This window comes from Danio rerio, chromosome 1, assembly GCF_052040795.2.
Source record: "Danio rerio strain M-AB ecotype USA chromosome 1, GRCz13ab, whole genome shotgun sequence".
Classification (NCBI taxonomy): domain Eukaryota; kingdom Metazoa; phylum Chordata; class Actinopteri; order Cypriniformes; family Danionidae; genus Danio; species Danio rerio.
Genome location: NC_141021.1, coordinates 26,922,437 through 26,947,522, shown reverse-complemented (window position 1 = coordinate 26,947,522; position 25,086 = coordinate 26,922,437). Strand labels below are relative to the sequence as shown.

Here is a 25,086-nt window from a genome sequence, read left to right as displayed (position 1 = left end):
TACACAGTACGTACAGAAAAGTACACTGTAATTTCACTGTACTTACGCGGTACTTTGCGGGTTGTAAAAGAAAGCGTTACCCAAAATACTTTTACAAGGAAGTGTGACATTTCTTCACAAACCTTCGATCAATAGACCTGTTCGATCAATCCCTTCACCATTAAACTGATTTGTGAAATAACAACAGCCTTTCTCTGAGCAAGTTTTAAGTCAGCTTCTCTGCCAACTCATTCACCTCTACTCCTGTACATGAGTAGGCATTCATAAACATTGTTTCTCTTTCAATTCAGTATAAATTTTGTACAAATTTCATATAGAAAGTCCTGTCTTAAAGATGATCTCTTTAATCACTGTAAAAACCATCTAATGCAGATAATGAGTTGGAACATACTACTATATCTCTTCATTGTTTTCATCCATTGTGTGGCCAGTGAAATGGACACCATCTCTTAACGTCTTATATTTTAACGAAGAGGTTTTTTTTTTTTTTTGTTCACATAATTATCTTTAAACAAATCTTTAATACTTAATATAAAAACATAATTTCTGAAAACTACTAAAATCCACAGTTTTTGTCATTTCCATACATCATGCTAGTTTTTGCAAGTGTTCTCTTTAATGCACTTCTCTTAAAAAAAAAAAAAAAAAAAAAGGTGTTCTCTGTTTTTGCAAATAAACTCTTTATATACAATATGTCCTGCTGCAGAGGAGGATTTTGGCCAGATGCACCCCAGCCCAAAATAGTGTTTTTCAGCCAATGAAGAACTCTCGGTAAAAGCTTGCCTTAATGTGACTATTTTCAATCTGATATGGTTCCTTTTACAGCATGGATGTTGTGATGTAATTCAAATATAATCAGTTAAAAAGGTTTAAGCATGCAATTGGTTGTTAAAGTGTGAAAAAAGACGCAAGCAGCGTCATTAGCAGCAGGCTAGCGCAAAAGTTTCATTGAAAATACTGGTGTCAAATTAATTTCCATATTTTAAAGACGGTGCAGAAAAATGGAATTAAATGCAGTGCTTCTTGTTTGGTCTGATACCTACTTAATATTGTATCTCAGCCAGGTAGTGATGATCCAGGCCTGAAGCCAGCCTGGTGAAAGGGGTGATTCTTTTTCTCAAAAATTGACTTATTTGCAGTTATTCGCATCATTTTCTATTTAATGGTGAAATTTAAATATTGCATTTAAGTGCAATTTTTAGCACTATTTTTAGCTGGATTAGCTTGTGGGATGGCCATCAAAACCACACATTATAATGTTCCAAAAGATATTAGTTAAATATTTAGAATAAACAATAATAGCCAAATTACTATTCAAATTCATTTTAATATGAGCCGCTTTTGGTGCTTCACACCTTATTATTGCTCATTTTTTGTTTCAAGAATAACGTCCAAGATTTAGAATAAAAAGTTACTTGTAAAATCTTTCCTCCATTTAAAAACAATACAGTAGTGAGAGATGACTTCACTTACGTCAGATTGTGTGTTTTCTTGCTGGTTGTTAAACTCATGAAAACTTGTTTGCACTGGCCAAAACTGATTAGCTGAAGTCACACTGAAGCCACAGCCGACAGAGGATTCCGCTTGCTCTTACTGATGTAGGGTCCAGCCAGTTGGTCCAATTACGGTATCCAATGGTGGATGAAGGTTCACTGCATGTTTGGTCTTTCCAGTGCACAATGTTGATTTATATTAAACTTAGCTCATATCTGACTCCAATTCTAGTATGAGGTGGTTTAGATTATTAATATATTTATCCTCGTTTTATCTGACTCCAATTATAAAACATTGAGAAGATTATTTAGTTTCCTTTCACATTATTTTAGATTATGATTGAATATTCTTTTGGTTTGTTATTATACCTTATTCTCATTTACTCAGATTCCTATAGCATCCCGAGTCTTGCATCGGCCGGGTATACAATCTCTTACTACAAACTTGTCAGTCTTGGTCATTAAACAGAGGCGATTAACCACTCTCCTAAAAAGGCAGAACCCTACTTACTCAATTTAGGAGATTTTTATGTGGTCCCCATAGATCTGTTATCTACTAATTCAAGACAAAGTATTTTAATAATAATCGCGCAGGATTATACGTTTGTAGATGAAGGCCTAAATATCCACATTTAAAGTAGTTTCAACAATATTTTGTTGTTCTAAATAGTTGGCCTTTTACAGTCCAAGTATACTTGAATAAATGCCAATTTGTTAGTCGGATCTCTAACAACATTGTATAGTGTGCCACGCTGCTCCGTCTAACATGTTTTAGTCCGTTACTAACCTGTACAGTGGCTTGGAGTGCTATGGACAACAACATTTATCAGTGATAATAACACGAACTCTGTTTGAATCATTCAAAACATAACAATTTATTAGTCAGGTAAATGTATTATGCCAATTCAATCAGTCAATTCATAAACGATCAATACAAAACATCAAATTATCAAAGATAACTCCAAGATGAAAAAGATGCATTCCTGACTTCAAAAATATACATAACATGGGGCAGGCCCCATGTTATGGGCTGATCTGGTTAGGCAGAATCGCGCTGAGTCTTTCTCAGACCTTACCTTAAATAATCCAAGAATTCCCTCAAGGAAGGGGGTGTGAATAACAAAAGGCATTCACACTTAGGGAAAAGTCACACCCTTCACAGTGGTTCAAAAGATGCCTGAAGTTATATATTTATTGTTTTGATTATGTCTATTTTTGAGAGAATGAGACCATTGTACCAATCGCACTGAGACATTTCAAATGATATCAAACATGATAGTTAAAGTCAGTTTGGTTAATCTGGAACATTCAAACATTGAAATGACCATATGTGAGATGGGGTGGATGAAGCCGAGTTTCAGCAGACTCAGATGCAAATGCAGCAGGAACTAGTTTTTCCCGCATTCCCACCTGCTGGGTTGTTAAGTCACCAGTCTCTGTTTTCAGCTCATGTTTTGAATTGTCAAAGACATCAAAATATTTGCAATATTTCAACTCTTACACTGACTTTTTCTATGGGTTATTTTCAAATTAATTAAAAAATTAAATGAAAGAGAAATTAAAGGTTTGTGTGCATATATCTCATTGCATGTGGACATTTTAAAAAGCTTTTCCAAGAGATCTTTAGTTGATATTGGATTTAAAATAATGAATCATAATAAATATCTACTGAGCCTAATTAATTTGAGTCATATTTAAATCAATATGCTTCTTTATGTTTCTGTATCACTAATTTTGTTGAGCTTACACCACATGTATGTATATTTGCTGTAAAAAATACAACACTGGTACTAGAGAAGTAATGGAGAAGAACTCTTCTCCTGCTCTGATTGACTTACTGCTGATCAAGAGCTGTTTACATTTAAACCAGTTCAATATTCTGTCACCACGGCAACCTGAGTTTACACTTTAAATCCACACAACTGTCTGAAAGTCTTGAATCCTCTGCTTGAAGCTCTTTTAACTCTCCAAGTTGACAAGTTTCATCAGTTTGTCTGATTTAAGTTGATCTTCATGGAGCAGCGTCGCCTCAGAAGAACCAGAGCTCTTCCTGCACGCCTGAAAGACTTCTGGGTGGAGGGCGTCTCTTCTGTTCTGGATCCTGCAGCTGTGGTCAGGTTAGACCACACTTACAGCTGTGTCTCTGTTTCAGGTTTGAAGGAGCGACACCTGAAGAACACGGCTGTCCTTCCTGACCTCCGTCCAGCAGTCACAGTGTCTTCAGTGGATGCAGGTCAGCAGGCAGAGCCTCTCTCCATCCATGGCTGCAGCGTTGAAGTCTATCAGGACATCTACCGCTCTGTGGTGGAGCCCATGACCAAGAACCGCTGTGGTCACCGCCGTCCATACAGCCTGCAGCTGGGCCTGGATATCAAGCAGCGGCTGTGGGAAACACTCGGGTGTCCTGTAGTGGAGGAGACAGTGCAGGCCGATGGACGAGTAATCATCACTGAGAGCAGGTCTGGTTCCAGCATCGCTCCTCGAATCCAGGTAGACATCAGTGAAGAGCCGCTGCCTGTGGAGCCCAGAAGAAAGAGGCCCAGACACTGAGTCCTCACATGCAGAATCACACCACATGCTGCATTTGTATATACTGTAAATACTGTATATAGTTCTAGAGCAAGTTTACAAGTAAGTTTCCTTTTCACACACTCTTGTTTCATCAATAGGATGTGTTTGGTGATTGTCAGTTGGTTTGCTCATGGTTTTTAATGCTTTGCGGTGTGGTCATCAGGTGGTTTTCTGAGCGGTTGTTCTCATGTCGCTGGTCGGTCGCTGGACTCCTCTGGGTGTTTCGATGCGTTTAGTGATTCGCGGCGTCTGGTAGGTTAGGTTAGGGTCCCTCACACGGTTTGCAGCTTGACGTGCTGTGAGGGCTTGTGTGCATCAGTGATGCTGAGAGCTTCACCACTGGTACTTCACAGATACCGGCAGGGTCACCCATAGTGGACAGGTCTCAGCTGAGATGCCCGACTAAGACAAACCGGCAGATTCTGGACCGCAGAAGATCATACACTGAAGACAATGCCAACAACATCAGAATTAAGAAGACACAGGTGGAAGTGGAACAATCGACTGTACAAGACAAAATAAAATAAATAGGTAGAAATAAATTTAATAAATAAAAAAGTTAAGGTGAACAACAGTGTTGTATTTTTTTTCAGCACTCTTCTATACATTTTCACAATGAAAGTCGAGGGTTTTAGTATATTATATTATATTATATTATATTATATTATATTATATTATATTATATTATATTATATTATATTATATTATTTTATATCATATTATATTATATTATATTATATTATATTATATTATATTATATTATATTATATTATATTATATTATTATGTATTATATTATATTATTTTATATTATATTATATTATATTATATTATATTATATTATATTATATTATATTATATTATATTATATTATATTATATTATATTATATTATATTATATTATATTATTTAGGGTTGTCAGTTGATTATAAATGTTCATTTAGTTCACTAAAATCAAAATTCATAATTCAGTTTTACAGACCTTGCAGATTTGGCTTCCAGCTTTCTTCTGCATGTTTTTGTTTTTCTTTGAGCAAAAAGTAGAATTTATTTTAAAAAATATTTCCCAAATTATGTTTAACAGAGCAAGTAATTTTTTCACAATAAGTCTGATATTATATATATTTTTTCTTCTGGAGAAAGTCTTATTTGTTTTATTTCGACTAGAATAAAAGCAGTTTTTAATAAAAAACAAAAAACATTTTAAGGTCAAGTTTATTAGCCCCTTTAAGCTATATTTTTTCGATAGTCGACAGAACAAACCATCAATATACAATCACTTGTCTTATTACCCTAACCTGCCTAGTTAACTTAATAAGCCTAGTTAAGTCTTTAAATGTCACTTTAAGCTGTAGAGAAGTATATTGAAATATGTCTAGTCAAATATTATTTACTGTCATCATGGCAAAGATAAAATAAATCAGTTATTAGAAATGAGTTATTAAAACTATTATGTTTAGAAATGTGTTAAAAAATCTCTCTGTTAAATAGAAATTGTGGAAAAATAACAGGGAAGCTAATAAGAAGATGACTATAGATAGTTATATAGGTTGGTAGGTAGGTAGTTAGGTAGCATATTAAAAAACAATGGCTTTAAAATTCCAGACACTCAGAATTATTCTGTGAGTAATGTTTCAACAATTGAACATTATGTAAAGTAAAATCATAAGAATTTATGATTGGAAATCTAACACACCGGAGCAAAATAAATAAATAAATAAATAACTTGTGTTTTACAAATCTTAATCTAACTTTAACCTTATTGAAATGATGTGGAGTGAACTAAAACAGAGCATTTGACCTGAAGTCACGAAATAGACGGCGAAATCTGCTTTGCACAGAAATATGAGCAATTCCAGCATAATGGATGTGACATTTGCAGTAAAATCTCAAAAGATAAATTCACAGAGAAAGTATATGTTAACATTATATTGAAACATCTTTTTTATTTTTATTAAATTACTAACCACAGAGTTATGAGATCAGAAAAAAACAATCAATTAATCACAATTACAATTCAAAAAATCAATCACAATTTTTCATATTTCAAATCAAAACCCAAAAAGGTTTGCAAGTTTACAGTATTCAACATAGCTTCTAGAGATTCTGTGAATTACCAGATTCACTATAGAACTAAAATGATTGATTTTAATATATTTTATTTGACATTTTTTGCATTTATGAGGAAAACGCTCTGTTATGGATGTGACAGATGTGAAATTTCCATTTGTGTGACTTTTGTAAAACAAATATAATTTTTGAAAAAACCTTGACAGATACATTTTTGAGTATTTCTGTACTGTAAAATACAAGCCTGCTCAAACAAACTTAGAAAGGGTTTTTGGTGAAAACCTTTTTTCATGGCGAGGTTCACATTTGGCGAAGTGGGTTGCACTTTTGCCTCACAGCAAGAAAGTCGCTGGGTTGAGCCTCGGCTGGGTCAGTTGGCATTTCTGTGTGGAGTGTGCATGTTCTCCCCGTTTTTGCGTGGGTTTCCTCCAGGTGCTCTGGTGTCCCCCACAGTCCAAAGACATGTGATATAGGTGAATTGAGTATGCTAAAATTGACCATAATGTAGGTGTGTGTGTGTGTGAGCGTGTGTACGAATGTTTTACCAGTGATGGGTTTCAGCTGGAAGGGCATTCGCTGCATAAAAAAATATGCTGTATAAGCTGGCGGTTCATTCTGCTGTGGCGACCCCAGATCAATAAAGGGACTAAGCTGAAAAGAAAATGAATGAATGGATGAATAAATGAATGGAATTTATTTATGGAATTGCTCATATGCTAAAACAGCCACTATTACAGTGTATAACAACTTGATCACACTGTAGGTAAATTTAAACAACCAAAATAGACATATACGTCATAATGCTTTATATATATGAACATGTTAAAATGTCTTTTCACGAGAGCTGTTTAGTTGATATTTCATGAAATGCAGTGTTGAGGTCTATCTGGACATCTGTCACTCTGCAGCTGAGCTCATGATGAAGAATCGCCAGGGATGGGCAATAATACTGTGCACTGAAATGTATTTTAAAATAAAATACCAAATACCTCACTTTTACATGTATGTAAAATAAACTAAAGAAAACAGGAGCCACAAATGTATTAAAATAAACTACATTTAGAAAATTATACAAAATACTTTTACAAGGAAGTGTGACATTTCTTCACAAACCTTCGATCAATAGACCTGTTCGATCAATCCCTTCACCATTAAACTGATTTGTGAAATAACAACAGCCTTTCTCTGAGCAAGTTTTAAGTCAGCTTCTCTGCCAACTCATTCACCTCTACTCCTGTACATGAGCAGGCATTCATAAACATTGTTTCTCTTTCAATTCAGTATAAATTTTGTACAAATTTCATATAGAAAGTCCTGTCTTAAAGATGATCTCTTTAATCACTGTAAAAACCATCTAATGCAGATAATGAGTTGGAACATACTACTATATCTCTTCATTGTTTTCATCCATTGTGTGGCCAGTGAAATGGACACCATCTCTTAACGTCTTATATTTTAACGAAGAGGTTATTTTTTTTTTTTGTTCACATAATTATCTTTAAACAAATCTTTAATACTTAATATAAAAACATAATTTCTGAAAACTACTAAAATCCACAGTTTTTGTCATTTCCATACATCATGCTAGTTTTTGCAAGTGTTCTCTTTAATGCACTTCTCTTAAAAAAAAAAAAAAAAAAAAAAAGGTGTTCTCTGTTTTTGCAAATAAACTCTTTATATACAATATGTCCTGCTGCAGAGGAGGAGCTTGGCCAGATGCACCCCAGCCCAAACCAAACACATGAATTGAGCATGCCATTGTTAATATTAGGAGAAACATAAACGTATGTATGCTTTTTTGGAGTCGAACGCTTTGGACATCGCTTGAACAAAATTTAAGACTTTGTAAAAACTCAATTATTTTTTTAATACCTTTTAAGGGCCTTAATTTTCTCATAACTGATTTATCAACTTTTAATACTTTTCAAGACCCCGCGGACACCCTGTAATAAATAGCATCTGTATGACAAATATAATTAACCTGATGTTTTCTAATAATGATAACGTGGCGTAGCATATAAACTAAAAATAGCTGTGGGCCTAAAGTCATGGTCACACTGCACTTTTAGCCCCATAGATTTCCATGCATACGCATGCGAAAGCAGAAGACAGGAAAAGCAGGCTTGTGCGACAAGTTTTGCATGTTGCTGCGTTGTAAAGTTCTAGTTTGGCAAACTCCGACCTGCAAAATATTGGAGAAAAAAAAAAACCTAGGAGGGCTGATCATTTTGACTTCAATGAGCTATACAGTATATGGACAGATAGTGTTTTTCAGCCAATGATGAACTCTCGGTAAAAGCTTGCCTTAATGTGACTATTTTCAATCTGATATGGTTCCTTTTACAGCATGGATGTTGTGATGTAATTCAAATATAATCAGTTGAAAAGGTTTAAGCATGCAATTGGTTGTTAAAGTGTGAAAAAAGACGCAAGCAGCGTCATTAGCAGCAGGCTAGCGCAAAAGTTTCATTGAAAATACTGGTGTCAAATTAATTTCCATATTTTAAAGACGGTGCAGAAAAATGGAATTAAATGCAGTGCTTCTTGTTTGGTCTGATACCTACTTAATATTGTATCTCAGCCAGGTAGTGATGATCCAGGCCTGAAGCCAGCCTGGTGAAAGGGGTGATTCTTTTTCTCAAAAATTGACTTATTTGCAGTTATTCGCATCATTTTCTATTTAATGGTGAAATTTAAATATTGCATTTAAGTGCAATTTTTAGCAATATTTTTAGCTGGATTAGCTTGTGGGATGGCCATCAAAACCACACATTATAATGTTCCAAAAGATATTAGTTAAATATTTAGAATAAACAATAATAGCCAAATTACTATTCAAATTCATTTTAATATGAGCCGCTTTTGGTGCTTTACACCTTATTATTGCTCATTTTTTGTTTCAAGAATAACGTCCAAGATTTAGAATAAAAAGTTACTTGTAAAATCTTTCCTCCATTTAAAAACAATACAGTAGTGAGAGATGACTTCACTTACGTCAGATTGTGTGTTTTCTTGCTGGTTGTTAAACTCATGAAAACTTGTTTGCACTGGCCAAAACTGATTAGCTGAAGTCACACTGAAGCCACAGCCGACAGAGGATTCCGCTTGCTCTTACTGACTTTTTCTATGGGTTATTTTCAAATTAATTAAAAAATTAAATGAAAGAGAAATTAAAGGTTTGTGTGCATATATCTCATTGCATGTGGACATTTTAAAAAGCTTTTCCAAGAGATCTTTAGTTGATATTGGATTTAAAATAATGAATCATAATAAATATCTACTGAGCCTAATTAATTTGAGTCATATTTAAATCAATATGCTTCTTTATGTTTCTGTATCACTAATTTTGTTGAGCTTACACCACATGTATGTATATTTGCTGTAAAAAATACAACACTGGTACTAGAGAAGTAATGGAGAAGAACTCTTCTCCTGCTCTGATTGACTTACTGCTGATCAAGAGCTGTTTACATTTAAACCAGTTCAATATTCTGTCACCACGGCAACCTGAGTTTACATTTTAAATCCACACAACTGTCTGAAAGTCTTGAATCCTCTGCTTGAAGCTCTTTTAACTCTCCAAGTTGACAAGTTTCATCAGTTTGTCTGATTTAAGTTGATCTTCATGGAGCAGCGTCGCCTCAGAAGAACCAGAGCTCTTCCTGCACGCCTGAAAGACTTCTGGGTGGAGGGCGTCTCTTCTGTTCTGGATCCTGCAGCTGTGGTCAGGTTAGACCACACTTACAGCTGTGTCTCTGTTTCAGGTTTGGAGGAGCGACACCTGAAGAACACGGCTGTCCTTCCTGACCTCCGTCCAGCAGTCACAGTGTCTTCAGTGGATGCAGGTCAGCAGGCAGAGCCTCTCTCCATCCATGGCTGCAGCGTTGAAGTCTATCAGGACATCTACCGCTCTGTGGTGGAGCCCATGACCAAGAACCGCTGTGGTCACCGCCGTCCATACAGCCTGCAGCTGGGCCTGGATATCAAGCAGCGGCTGTGGGAAACACTCGGGTGTCCTGTAGTGGAGGAGACAGTGCAGGCCGATGGACGAGTAATCATCACTGAGAGCAGGTCTGGTTCCAGCATCGCTCCTCGAATCCAGGTAGACATCAGTGAAGAGCCGCTGCCTGTGGAGCCCAGAAGAAAGAGGCCCAGACACTGAGTCCTCACATGCAGAATCACACCACATGCTGCATTTGTATATACTGTAAATACTGTATATAGTTCTAGAGCAAGTTTACAAGTAAGTTTCCTTTTCACACACTCTTGTTTCATCAATAGGATGTGTTTGGTGATTGTCAGTTGGTTTGCTCATGGTTTTTAATGCTTTGCGGTGTGGTCATCAGGTGGTTTTCTGAGCGGTTGTTCTCATGTCGCTGGTCGGTCGCTGGACTCCTCTGGGTGTTTCGATGCGTTTAGTGATTCGCGGCGTCTGGTAGGTTAGGTTAGGGTCCCTCACACGGTTTGCAGCTTGACGTGCTGTGAGGGCTTGTGTGCATCAGTGATGCTGAGAGCTTCACCACTGGTACTTCACAGATACCGGCAGGGTCACCCATAGTGGACAGGTCTCAGCTGAGATGCCCGACTAAGACAAACCGGCAGATTCTGGACCGCAGAAGATCATACACTGAAGACAATGCCAACAACATCAGAATTAAGAAGACACAGGTGGAAGTGGAACAATCGACTGTACAAGACAAAATAAAATAAATAGGTAGAAATAAATTTAATAAATAAAAAAGTTAAGGTGAACAACAGTGTTGTATTTTTTTTCAGCACTCTTCTATACATTTCTATACAAAGTCGAGGGTTTTAGTATATTATATTATATTATATTATATTATATTATATTATATTATATTATATTATATTATTTTATATTATATTATATTATATTATATTAAATTATATTATATTATATTATTTTATATTATATTATATTATATTGTATTATTTTATATTATATTATATTATATTATATTATATTATATTATATTATATTATATTATATTTATTATATTTATTATATTATATTATATTATATTAAATTATATTATATTATATTATATTATATTATATTATATTATATTATATTATTTAGGGTTGTCAGTTGATTATAAATGTTCATTTAGTTCACTAAAATCAAAATTCATAATTCAGTTTTACAGACCTTGCAGATTTGGCTGCCAGCTTTCTTCTGCATGTTTTTGTTTTTTCTTTGAGCAAAAAGTATAATTTATTTAGAAAAATATTTCCCAAATTATGTTTAACAGAGCAAGTAATTTTTTCACAATAAGTCTGATATTATATATTTTTTCTTCTGGAGAAAGTCTTATTTGTTTTAATTCGACTAGAATAAAAGCAGTTTTTAATAAAAAACAAAAAACATTTTAAGGTCAAATTTATTAGCCCCTTTAAGCTATATTTTTTCGATAGTCGACAGAACAAACCATCAATATACAATCATTACCCTAACCTGCCTAGTTAACTTAATAAGCCTAGTTAAGTCTTTAAATGTCACTTTAAGCTGTAGAGAAGTATATTGAAATATGTCTAGTCAAATATTATTTACTGTCATCATGGCAAAGATAAAATAAATCAGTTATTAGAAATGAGTTATTAAAACTATTATGTTTAGAAATGTGTTAAAAAATCTCTCTGTTAAATAGAAATTGGGGAAAAATAACAGGGAAGCTAATAAGAAGATAACTATAGATAGTTACATTATGTAAAGTAAAATCATAAGAATTTATGATTGGAAATCTAACACACCAGAGCAAAATAAATAAATTAATTAATTAATAACTTGTGTTTTACAAATCTTAATCTAACTTTGACCTTAATGAAATTATGTGGAGTGAACTAAAACAGAGCATTTGACCTGAAGTCACGACATGGATGGCGAAATCTGCTTTGCACAGAAATATGAGCAATTCCAGCATAATGGATGTGACATTTGCAGTAAAATCTCAAAACATAAATTCACAAAGTATATGTTAACATTATATTGAAACATCTTTTTATTTTTTATTAAATTGCTAACCACAGAGTTATGAGATCAGAAAAAAACAATCAATTAATCACAATTACAATTCAAAAAATCAATCACAATTTTTCATATTTCAAATCAAAACCCAAAAAGGTTTGCAAGTTTACAGTATTCAACATAGCTTCTAGAAATTCTGTGAATTACCAGATTCACTACAGAACTAAAATGATTGATTTTAATATATTTTATTTGACATTTTTTGCATTTATGAGGAAAACGCTCTGTTATGGATGTGACAGATGTGAAATTTCCATTTGTGTGACTTTTGTAAAACAAATATAATTTTTGAAAAAAACCTTGACAGATACATTTTTGAGTATTTCTGTACTGTAAAATACAAGCCTGCTCAAACAAACTTAGAAAGGGTTTTTGGTGAAAACCTTTTTTCATGGCGAGGTTCACATTTGGCGAAGTGGATAGCACTTTTGCCTCACAACAAGAAAGTCGCTGGGTTGAGCCTCGGCTGGGTCAGTTGGCATTTCTGTGTGGAGTTTGCATGTTCTCCCCGTTTTTGCGTGGGTTTCCTCCAGGTGCTCTGGTGTCCCCCACAGTCCAAAGACATGTGATATAGGTGAATTGATTATGCCAAAATTGACCATAATGTAGGTGTGTGTGTGTGTGAGCGTGTGTACGAATGTTTTACCAGTGATGGGTTTCAGCTAGAAGGGCATTCGCTGCATAAAAAAAATATGGTGTATAAGTTGGCGGTTCATTCTGCTGTGGCGACCCCAGATCAATAAAGGGACTAAGCTGAAAAGAAAATGAATGAATGGATGAATGAATGAATGAGGTTCACATTTATGGAATTGCTCATATGCTAAAACAGCCACTATTACAGTGTATAACAACTTGATCACACTGTAGGTAAATTTAAACAACCAAAATAGACATATACGTCATAATGCTTTATATATATGAACATGTTAAAATGTCTTTTCACGAGAGCTGTTTAGTTGATATTTCGTGAAATGCAGTGTTGAGGTCTATCTGGACATCTGTCACTCTGCAGCTGAGCTCATGATGAAGAATCGCCAGGGATGGGCAATAATACTGTGCACTGAAATGTATTTTAAAATAAAATACCAAATACCTCAATTTTACATGTATGTAAAATAAACTAAAGAAAACAGCAGCCACAAATGTATTAAAATAAACACTGCAAATTTTAGATAGTAGATTTAACTACCTTGGAGTTAAAATTAACACTCCCTCAGAGTTTATATGGGAACCACTATAAGTGTTAAAAATAACACTTTTGAAAGTGTTAACATTGTCAACACCAGGAGAGTGTTAATTAGCAAACTCTTACTGTGTAAAATATCTGTTAAATTTCCGAAAAAATACCAGCAGCTGTGGTTGCCAGAATCTTTCTGTGAAAAACATGGATTTTTCATGAACTAAATATACTAATACACTAATACATTGTTCATTTTACAAAATCATTGCTTTGTGCACAAAAATGTAAAGTCTTTAGATACAATAATGTTTTCATGTGTGATTGCAATTAGCAAACAGATTTTGACTTCATTAGAAACTACACAGTTACCCTTAAACAAAAGAAGCTGCAGCATAACATCAAATATTCTCAGTTCATCTTGGACTTGAACAGAGACGCTATTATCCTCCACAATGGTGACACAAAAACCGTTTTGCTGTTTTTCTTTTTTTTTTTTCCATTTTTAGATTTTACGGAAAAATACCGGCAGCTGTGGTTGCCAGTAATCTGCTGTTTTTAACATTCATAAATTCAGTTTACAGAATATTTCTGTTAAAAACACATTTAACAGTCTGTATTTTTTTATCCATCTCACACTGCACATTTTAGATTTGGTAGATTTAACAACCTTAGAGTTAAAATTAACAGTCCCTCAGTGTTTATATGGGAACCACTATAAGTGTTAAAATAACACTTTTGAAAGTGTTAAAATGTTGAACACTCAGAGAGTGTTAATTAGCAAACTCTTATTGTGTAAAATATCTATTAAATGTATGTCAAAATACTGGCAGCAGTGGTTGCCAGTAATCTGCCGTTTTCAACATTTTACATTTGTACAGTAAATACATTCGTTTCCAGAATATTTCTGTTAAAAATACATCCCATAGTCTGTATTTTTCATTCAAACACACTTAAGCCTTAAATTCCAGAGCAAAATCCTAACTAGTGTCCTCACTACAGAGGGCTAAACACTCAGACAGTGATGAAGTTAATGAGACAATTAAGTGTCTAATTAAAGGATGATTGAGAATTATTGATGAACAACAGTTAACTAGCAGAATGAAAGAAAAACAAGCCAAAACCAAAGATGAAATCAACTGGGGAAAAAAAAACTCTAAATAAAATAATAATCAATAAAAATTTTATTTTTTAACATCTTTAAAAAAAAACTCATCACATTAAACAACTTATCATGGAGCTTTACCTATTACTGACCTTTGACTTGATTTCTGTCATGTGAACAAAAGCTCTTAATGAAATTTCTGTTGTTCATTTGAAGTCACCATGATGGAGGACAGAGTCTGCTTTAGTCAGGTTTTTCAACTTCTTATTATAACTGTCTTTTATTTTGGCTGCTATAGTTAGTATTAATCACTCTATTTAAACATAAAGCATGGAAAGCCAAAAGAAAATAAAAGTGTCAGTCTGAAGAGATTATTTATGATATCATAGCCATCCTTTCCTGCTGATTTTTTAATTCAGTATCATATAAGTTATGTTTGAGAAATAAATAATATACATAAATGAAACCACTGAAGCTCCAACAATTAATGACCTTATAACAGGTTTAAAAACACCATGTATGAGAACGTTTGATCTATGGCAAAACTCAAAAACACCCAGACATCAACAATTAGTCTTTGAATCTCAATGATGGTGACAAACAAAAAAATAAAAATCAAGTAAAAAAAAAAACCTACTGAAATATCACCTCCCAAAAACAACACAAAATACAGGAAAAGAAATTGTAAGAACATAAAGCTGCATAATTTATTCATGCTGCAATCCATGCTGGGAGCTTTATTCTATGCTGGTACCCAGCATGCATTGCGGCATGAACTATACAGCTTTTCTTTTTAGCAACCACCATTGAGGTTCATATCCTGATTCTTGATGTCTGTGTGTCATGATGCACAAGCTGGAGCTTGAATGTTTAGTGCATGACACTCTAATTATTAATTGCATCCTAATTGTTTGATGTATCTTCTATTAAGAGTAGCAGACTGCCAGTAGTACTCTCCCATGCAGTATAATGCAACTATATTCGCATATTTTTATCAATCAACTTATTAAACACCTGAAATTATATCTAGAACTATTAAGCATAAACAGTTTAGTTTCTCTTGACCTTTCTTGCTATAACTGATGATGAGTTTAAGAAACATTAGGATATAAGCGAAAAGCTTCAAGAGCTCAAATAAGCAGCCTCTGATCTCCATGATGGTGAGGTCAAATGAAATATTTTTAATAAAAAAATATAAACCTCTGTTCATTGTCAAACATTCTTACAGAAATGAAGTCAAACTAATCCGTGAAGCTGCTTATACTATTATTTAATGGAGTTGTTTAATCCTCTGTTTTAATTCAGTTGGTTTGGTGTGAGGCTGTGTCTGTAGTTTTATTTCTTCCTTCAATTTCTTATTCCTTCAGTGATTGTGCTTGTTAACAGCAGGTGTTCAACAGCAGGTGTCTGAATTCACTTATTAGTGCTCATGCGCTCTGTCTGGACTAAACTAATTGACCAATTTAAGGGCCAGGTGAATGAGGGTGTAGGGCGAGATCAGACACTCTAATTAGTTTCTCAAATATAAGGGTTTTCGACATAGGTAGATACATGTTACTGATTTGTGAAATAACAACAGCCTTTCTCTGAGCAAGTTTTAAGTCAGCTTCTCTGCCAACTCATTCACCTCTACTCCTGTACATGAGTAGGCATTCATAAACATTGTTTCTCTTTCAATTCAGTATAAATTTTGTGCAAATTTCATATAGAAAGTCCTGTCTTAAAGATGATCTCTTTAATCACTGTAAAAACCATCTAATGCAGATAATGAGTTGGAACATACTACTATATCTCTTCATTGTTTTCATCCATTGTGTGGCCAGTGAAATGGACACCATCTCTTAACGTCTTATATTTTAACGAAGAGGTTATTTTTTTTTGTTCACATAATTATCTTTAAACAAATCTTTAATACTTAATATAAAAACATAATTTCTGAAAACTACTAAAATCCACAGTTTTTGTCATTTCCATACATCATGCTAGTTTTTGCAAGTGTTCTCTTTAATGCACTTCTCTTAAAAAAAAAAAAAAAAAAGGTGTTCTCTGTTTTTGCAAATAAACTCTTTATATACAATATGTCCTGCTGCAGAGGAGGAGCTTGGCCAGATGCACCCCAGCCCAAACCAAACACATGAATTGAGCATGCCATTGTTAATATTAGGAGAAACATAAACGTATGTATGCTTTTTTGGAGTCGAACGCTTTGGACATCGCTTGAACAAAATTTAAGACTTTGTAAAAACTCAATTATTTTTTTAATACCTTTTAAGGGCCTTAATTTTCTCATAACTGATTTATCAACTTTTAATACTTTTCAAGACCCCGCGGACACCCTGTAATAAATAGCATCTGTATGACAAATATAATTAACCTGATGTTTTCTAATAATGATAACGTGTCGTAGCATATAAACTAAAAATAGCTGTGGGCCTAAAGTCATGGTCACACTGCACTTTTAGCCCCATAGATTTCCATGCATACGCATGCGAAAGCAGAAGACAGGAAAAGCAGGCTTGTGCGACAAGTTTTGCATGTTGCTGCGTTGTAAAGTTCTAGTTTGGCAACCTCTGACCTGCAAAATATTGGAGAAAAAAAAAAACCTAGGAGGGCTGATCATTTTGACTTCAATGAGCTATACAGTATATGGACAGATAATGTTTTTCAGCCAATGATGAACTCTCGGTAAAAGCTTGCCTTAATGTGACTATTTTCAATCTGATATGGTTCCTTTTACAGCATGGATGTTGTGATGTAATTCAAATATAATCAGTTGAAAAGGTTTAAGCATGCAATTGGTTGTTAAAGTGTGAAAAAAGACGCAAGCAGCGTCATTAGCAGCAGGCTAGCGCAAAAGTTTCATTGAAAATACTGGTGTCAAATTAATTTCCATATTTTAAAGACGGTGCAGAAAAATGGAATTTAATGCAGTGCTTCTTGTTTGGTCTGATACCTACTTAATATTGTATCTCAGCCAGGTAGTGATGATCCAGGCCTGAAGCCAGCCTGGTGAAAGGGGTGATTCTTTTTCTCAAAAATTGACTTATTTGCAGTTATTCGCATCATTTTCTATTTAATGGTGAAATTTAAATATTGCATTTAAGTGCAATTTTTAGCACTATTTTTAGCTGGATTAGCTTGTGGGATGGCCATCAAAACCACACATTATAATGTTCCAAAAGATATTAGTTAAATATTTAGAATAAACAATAATAGCCAAATTACTATTCAAATTCATTTTAATATGAGCCGCTTTTGGTGCTTTACACCTTATTATTGCTCATTTTTTGTTTCAAGAATAACGTCCAAGATTTAGAATAAAAAGTTACTTGTAAAATCTTTCCTCCATTTAAAAACAATACAGTAGTGAGAGATGACTTCACTTACGTCAGATTGTGTGTTTTCTTGCTGGTTGTTAAACTCATGAAAACTTGTTTGCACTGGCCAAAACTGATTAGCTGAAGTCACACTGAAGCCACAGCCGACAGAGGATTCCGCTTGCTCTTACTGACTTTTTCTATGGGTTATTTTCAAATTAATTAAAAAATTAAATGAAAGAGAAATTAAAGGTTTGTGTGCATATATCTCATTGCATGTGGACATTTTAAAAAGCTTTTCCAAGAGATCTTTAGTTGATATTGGATTTAAAATAATGAATCATAATAAATATCTACTGAGCCTAATTAATTTGAGTCATATTTAAATCAAAATGCTTCTTTATGTTTCTGTATCACTAATTTTGTTGAGCTTACACCACATGTATGTATATTTGCTGTAAAAAATACAACACTGGTACTAGAGAAGTAATGGAGAAGAACTCTTCTCCTGCTCTGATTGACTTACTGCTGATCAAGAGCTGTTTACATTTAAACCAGTTCAATATTCTGTCACCACGGCAACCTGAGTTTACACTTTAAATCCACACAACTGTCTGAAAGTCTTGAATCCTCTGCTTGAAGCTCTTTTAACTCTCCAAGTTGACAAGTTTCATCAGTTTGTCTGATTTAAGTTGATCTTCATGGAGCAGCGTCGCCTCAGAAGAACCAGAGCTCTTCCTGCACGCCTGAAAGACTTCTGGGTGGAGGGCGTCTCTTCTGTTCTGGATCCTGCAGCTGTGGTCAGGTTAGACCACACTTACAGCTGTGTCTCTGTTTCAGGTTTGGAGGAGCGACACCTGAAGAACACGGCTGTCCTTCCTGACCTCCGTCCAGCAGTCACAGTGTCTTCAGTGGATGCAGGTCAGCAGGCAGAGCCTCTCTCCATCCATGGCTGCAGCGTTGAAGTCTATCAGGACATCTACCGCTCTGTGGTGGAGCCCATGACCAAGAACCGCTGTGGTCACCGCCGTCCATACAGCCTGCAGCTGGGCCTGGATATCAAGCAGCGGCTGTGGGAAACACTCGGGTGTCCTGTAGTGGAGGAGACAGTGCAGGCCGATGGACGAGTAATCATCACTGAGAGCAGGTCTGGTTCCAGCATCGCTCCTCGAATCCAGGTAGACATCAGTGAAGAGCCGCTGCCTGTGGAGCCCAGAAGAAAGAGGCCCAGACACTGAGTCCTCACATGCAGAATCACACCACATGCTGCATTTGTATATACTGTAAATACTGTATATAGTTCTAGAGCAAGTTTACAAGTAAGTTTCCTTTTCACACACTCTTGTTTCATCAATAGGATGTGTTTGGTGATTGTCAGTTGGTTTGCTCATGGTTTTTAATGCTTTGCGGTGTGGTCATCAGGTGGTTTTCTGAGCGGTTGTTCTCATGTCGCTGGTCGGTCGCTGGACTCCTCTGGGTGTTTCGATGCGTTTAGTGATTCGCGGCGTCTGGTAGGTTAGGTTAGGGTCCCTCACACGGTTTGCAGCTTGACGTGCTGTGAGGGCTTGTGTGCATCAGTGATGCTGAGAGCTTCACCACTGGTACTTCACAGATACCGGCAGGGTCACCCATAGTGGACAGGTCTCAGCTGAGATGCCCGACTAAGACAAACCGGCAGATTCTGGACCGCAGAAGATCATACACTGAAGACAATGCCAACAACATCAGAATTAAGAAGACACAGGTGGAAGTGGAACAATCGACTGTACAAGACAAAATAAAATAAATAGGTAGAAATAAATTTAATAAATAAAAAAGTTAAGGTGAACAACAGTGTTGTATTTTTTTTCAGCACTCTTCTATACATTTTCACAATGAAAGTCGAGGGTTTTAGTATATTATATTATATTATATTATATTATATTATATTATATTATATTATATTATATTATATTATATTATTTTATATTATATTATATTATATTATATTATATTATTTTATATTATATTATATTATATTATATTATATTATATTATATTATATTATATTATATTATATTATATTATTTAGGGTTGTCAGTTGATTATAAATGTTCATTTAGTTCACTAAAATCAAAATTCATAATTCAGTTTTACAGACCTTGCAGATTTGGCTTCCAGCTTTCTTCTGCATGTTTTTGTTTTTCTTTGAGCAAAAAGTAGAATTTATTTTAAAAAATATTTCCCAAATTATGTTTAACAGAGCAAGTAATTTTTTCACAATAAGTCTGATATTATATATTTTTTCTTCTGAAGAAAGTCTTATTTGTTTTATTTCGACTAGAATAAAAGCAGTTTTTAATAAAAAACAAAAAACATTTTAAGGTCAAGTTTATTAGCCCCTTTAAGCTATATTTTTTCGATAGTCGACAGAACAAACCATCAATATACAATCACTTGTCTTATTACCCTAACCTGCCTAGTTAACTTAATAAGCCTAGTTAAGTCTTTAAATGTCACTTTAAGCTGTAGAGAAGTATATTGAAATATGTCTAGTCAAATATTATTTACTGTCATCATGGCAAAGATAAAATAAATAAGTTATTAGAAATGAGTTATTAAAACTATTATGTTTAGAAATGTGTTAAAAAATCTCTCTGTTAAATAGAAATTGGGGAAAAATATCAGGGAAGCTAATAAGAAGATGACTATAGATAGTTATATAGGTTGGTAGGTAGGTAGTTAGGTAGCATATTAAAAAACAATGGCTTTAAAATTCCAGACACTCAGAATTATTCTGTGAGTAATGTTTCAACAATTGAACATTATGTAAAGTAAAATCATAAGAATTTATGATTGGAAATCTAACACACCGGAGCAAAATAAATAAATAAATAAATAAATAACTTGTGTTTTACAAATCTTAATCTAACTTTAACCTTATTGAAATGATGTGGAGTGAACTAAAACAGAGCATTTGACCTGAAGTCACGAAATAGACGGCGAAATCTGCTTTGCACAGAAATATGAGCAATTCCAGCATAATGGATGTGACATTTGCAGTAAAATCTCAAAAGATAAATTCACAGAGAAAGTATATGTTAACATTATATTGAAACATCTTTTTTATTTTTATTAAATTACTAACCACAGAGTTATGAGATCAGAAAAAAACAATCAATTAATCACAATTACAATTCAAAAAATCAATCACAATTTTTCATATTTCAAATCAAAACCCAAAAAGGTTTGCAAGTTTACAGTATTCAACATAGCTTCTAGAGATTCTGTGAATTACCAGATTCACTATAGAACTAAAATGATTGATTTTAATATATTTTATTTGACATTTTTTGCATTTATGAGGAAAACGCTCTGTTATGGATGTGACAGATGTGAAATTTCCATTTGTGTGACTTTTGTAAAACAAATATAATTTTTGAAAAAACCTTGACAGATACATTTTTGAGTATTTCTGTACTGTAAAATACAAGCCTGCTCAAACAAACTTAGAAAGGGTTTTTGGTGAAAACCTTTTTTCATGGCGAGGTTCACATTTGGCGAAGTGGATAGCACTTTTGTCTCACAGCAAGAAAGTCGCTGGGTTGAGCCTCGGCTGGGTCAGTTGGCATTTCTGTGTGGAGTGTGCATGTTCTCCCCGTTTTTGCGTGGGTTTCCTCCAGGTGCTCTGGTGTCCCCCACAGTCCAAAGACATGTGATATAGGTGAATTGAGTATGCTAAAATTGACCATAATGTAGGTGTGTGTGTGTGTGAGCGTGTGTACGAATGTTTTACCAGTGATGGGTTTCAGCTGGAAGGGCATTCGCTGCATAAAAAAATATGCTGTATAAGCTGGCGGTTCATTCTGCTGTGGCGACCCCAGATCAATAAAGGGACTAAGCTGAAAAGAAAATGAATGAATGGATGAATAAATGAATGGAATTTATTTATGGAATTGCTCATATGCTAAAACAGCCACTATTACAGTGTATAACAACTTGATCACACTGTAGGTAAATTTAAACAACCAAAATAGACATATACGTCATAATGCTTTATATATATGAACATGTTAAAATGTCTTTTCACGAGAGCTGTTTAGTTGATATTTCATGAAATGCAGTGTTGAGGTCTATCTGGACATCTGTCACTCTGCAGCTGAGCTCATGATGAAGAATCGCCAGGGATGGGCAATAATACTGTGCACTGAAATGTATTTTAAAATAAAATACCAAATACCTCACTTTTACATGTATGTAAAATAAACTAAAGAAAACAGGAGCCACAAATGTATTAAAATAAACTACATTTAGAAAATTATACAAAATACTTTTACAAGGAAGTGTGACATTTCTTCACAAACCTTCGATCAATAGACCTGTTCGATCAATCCCTTCACCATTAAACTGATTTGTGAAATAACAACAGCCTTTCTCTGAGCAAGTTTTAAGTCAGCTTCTCTGCCAACTCATTCACCTCTACTCCTGTACATGAGTAGGCATTCATAAACATTGTTTCTCTTTCAATTCAGTATAAATTTTGTACAAATTTCATATAGAAAGTCCTGTCTTAAAGATGATCTCTTTAATCACTGTAAAAACCATCTAATGCAGATAATGAGTTGGAACATACTACTATATCTCTTCATTGTTTTCATCCATTGTGTGGCCAGTGAAATGGACACCATCTCTTAACGTCTTATATTTTAACGAAGAGGTTTTTTTTTTTTTGTTCACATAATTATCTTTAAAAAAATCTTTAATACTTAATATAAAAACATAATTTCTGAAAACTACTAAAATCCACAGTTTTTGTCATTTCCATACATCATGCTAGTTTTTGCAAGTGTTCTCTTTAATGCACTTCTCTTAAAAAAAAAAAAAAAAAAAAAAGGTGTTCTCTGTTTTTGCAAATAAACTCTTTATATACAATATGTCCTGCTGCAGAGGAGGAGCTTGGCCAGATGCACCCCAGCCCAAACCAAACACATGAATTGAGCATGCCATTGTTAATATTAGGAGAAACATAAACGTATGTATGCTTTTTTGGAGTCGAACGCTTTGGACATCGCTTGAACAAAATTTAAGACTTTGTAAAAACTCAATTATTTTTTTAATACCTTTTAAGGGCCTTAATTTTCTCATAACTGATTTATCAACTTTTAATACTTTTCAAGACCCCGCGGACACCCTGTAATAAATAGCATCTGTATGACAAATATAATTAACCTGATGTTTTCTAATAATGATAACGTGTCGTAGCATATAAACTAAAAATAGCTGTGGGCCTAAAGTCATGGTCACACTGCACTTTTAGCCCCATAGATTTCCATGCATACGCATGCGAAAGCAGAAGACAGGAAACGCAGGCTTGTGCGACAAGTTTTGCATGTTGCTGCGTTGTAAAGTTCTAGTTTGGCAAACTCCGACCTGCAAAATATTGGAGAAAAAAAAAAACCTAGGAGGGCTGATCATTTTGACTTCAATGAGCTATACAGTATATGGACAGATAGTGTTTTTCAGCCAATGATGAACTCTCGGTAAAAGCTTGCCTTAATGTGACTATTTTCAATCTGATATGGTTCCTTTTACAGCATGGATGTTGTGATGTAATTCAAATATAATCAGTTGAAAAGGTTTAAGCATGCAATTGGTTGTTAAAGTGTGAAAAAAGACGCAAGCAGCGTCATTAGCAGCAGGCTAGCGCAAAAGTTTCATTGAAAATACTGGTGTCAAATTAATTTCCATATTTTAAAGACGGTGCAGAAAAATGGAATTAAATGCAGTGCTTCTTGTTTGGTCTGATACCTACTTAATATTGTATCTCAGCCAGGTAGTGATGATCCAGGCCTGAAGCCAGCCTGGTGAAAGGGGTGATTCTTTTTCTCAAAAATTGACTTATTTGCAGTTATTCGCATCATTTTCTATTTAATGGTGAAATTTAAATATTGCATTTAAGTGCAATTTTTAGCACTATTTTTAGCTGGATTAGCTTGTGGGATGGCCATCAAAACCACACATTATAATGTTCCAAAAGATATTAGTTAAATATTTAGAATAAACAATAATAGCCAAATTACTATTCAAATTCATTTTAATATGAGCCGCTTTTGGTGCTTTACACCTTATTATTGCTCATTTTTTGTTTCAAGAATAACGTCCAAGATTTAGAATAAAAAGTTACTTGTAAAATCTTTCCTCCATTTAAAAACAATACAGTAGTGAGAGATGACTTCACTTACGTCAGATTGTGTGTTTTCTTGCTGGTTGTTAAACTCATGAAAACTTGTTTGCACTGGCCAAAACTGATTAGCTGAAGTCACACTGAAGCCACAGCCGACAGAGGATTCCGCTTGCTCTTACTGACTTTTTCTATGGGTTATTTTTAAATTAATTAAAAAATTAAATGAAACAGAAATTAAAGGTTTGTGTGCATATATCTCATTGCATGTGGACATTTTAAAAAGCTTTTCCAAGAGATCTTTAGTTGATATTGGATTTAAAATAATGAATCATAATAAATATCTACTGAGCCTAATTAATTTGAGTCATATTTAAATCAAAATGTTTCTTTATGTTTCTGTATCACTAATTTTGTTGAGCTTACACCACATGTATGTATATTTGCTGTAAAAAATACAACACTGGTACTAGAGAAGTAATGGAGAAGAACTCTTCTCCTGCTCTGATTGACTTACTGCTGATCAAGAGCTGTTTACATTTAAACCAGTTCAATATTCTGTCACCACGGCAACCTGAGTTTACACTTTAAATCCACACAACTGTCTGAAAGTCTTGAATCCTCTGCTTGAAGCTCTTTTAACTCTCCAAGTTGACAAGTTTCATCAGTTTGTCTGATTTAAGTTGATCTTCATGGAGCAGCGTCGCCTCAGAAGAACCAGAGCTCTTCCTGCACGCCTGAAAGACTTCTGGGTGGAGGGCGTCTCTTCTGTTCTGGATCCTGCAGCTGTGGTCAGGTTAGACCACACTTACAGCTGTGTCTCTGTTTCAGGTTTGGAGGAGCGACACCTGAAGAACACGGCTGTCCTTCCTGACCTCCGTCCAGCAGTCACAGTGTCTTCAGTGGATGCAGGTCAGCAGGCAGAGCCTCTCTCCATCCATGGCTGCAGCGTTGAAGTCTATCAGGACATCTACCGCTCTGTGGTGGAGCCCATGACCAAGAACCGCTGTGGTCACCGCCGTCCATACAGCCTGCAGCTGGGCCTGGATATCAAGCAGCGGCTGTGGGAAACACTCGGGTGTCCTGTAGTGGAGGAGACAGTGCTGGCCGATGGACGAGTAATCATCACTGAGAGCAGGTCTGGTTCC

At 34.7% G+C, this 25,086-nt stretch overlaps 3 protein-coding genes across 3 annotated transcripts; all 3 read left to right on the top strand.

Annotated features, from left to right (window-relative positions):
- Positions 1-674: 674 nt before the first annotated feature.
- Positions 675-4,636, top strand: LOC147846844 (uncharacterized). Its single transcript, XM_087237250.1, has 2 exons — positions 675-4,124; positions 4,228-4,636. Exon 1 carries the CDS (start codon positions 3,507-3,509, stop codon positions 4,041-4,043), a length of 537 nt encoding a protein of 178 aa, XP_087093376.1. The 5' UTR covers positions 675-3,506; the 3' UTR covers positions 4,044-4,124; positions 4,228-4,636.
- Positions 4,637-9,658: 5,022 nt separating this feature from the next.
- Positions 9,659-10,888, top strand: LOC147846843 (uncharacterized). Its single transcript, XM_087236531.1, has 2 exons — positions 9,659-10,376; positions 10,480-10,888. Exon 1 carries the CDS (start codon positions 9,759-9,761, stop codon positions 10,293-10,295), a length of 537 nt encoding a protein of 178 aa, XP_087092657.1. The 5' UTR covers positions 9,659-9,758; the 3' UTR covers positions 10,296-10,376; positions 10,480-10,888.
- A 6,293-nt stretch (positions 10,889-17,181) lies between these two features.
- Positions 17,182-19,609, top strand: LOC147837384 (uncharacterized). Its single transcript, XM_087237249.1, has 2 exons — positions 17,182-19,097; positions 19,201-19,609. Exon 1 carries the CDS (start codon positions 18,480-18,482, stop codon positions 19,014-19,016), a length of 537 nt encoding a protein of 178 aa, XP_087093375.1. The 5' UTR covers positions 17,182-18,479; the 3' UTR covers positions 19,017-19,097; positions 19,201-19,609.
- Positions 19,610-25,086: the final 5,477 nt, after the last annotated feature.

Coding starts and splice junctions, on each gene's coding strand:
- LOC147837384 (XM_087237249.1), top strand. CDS start 18,480: ATGGAGCAGCGTCGCCTCAGAAGAACCAGAGCTCTTCCTGCACGCCTG.
- LOC147846843 (XM_087236531.1), top strand. CDS start 9,759: ATGGAGCAGCGTCGCCTCAGAAGAACCAGAGCTCTTCCTGCACGCCTG.
- LOC147846844 (XM_087237250.1), top strand. CDS start 3,507: ATGGAGCAGCGTCGCCTCAGAAGAACCAGAGCTCTTCCTGCACGCCTG.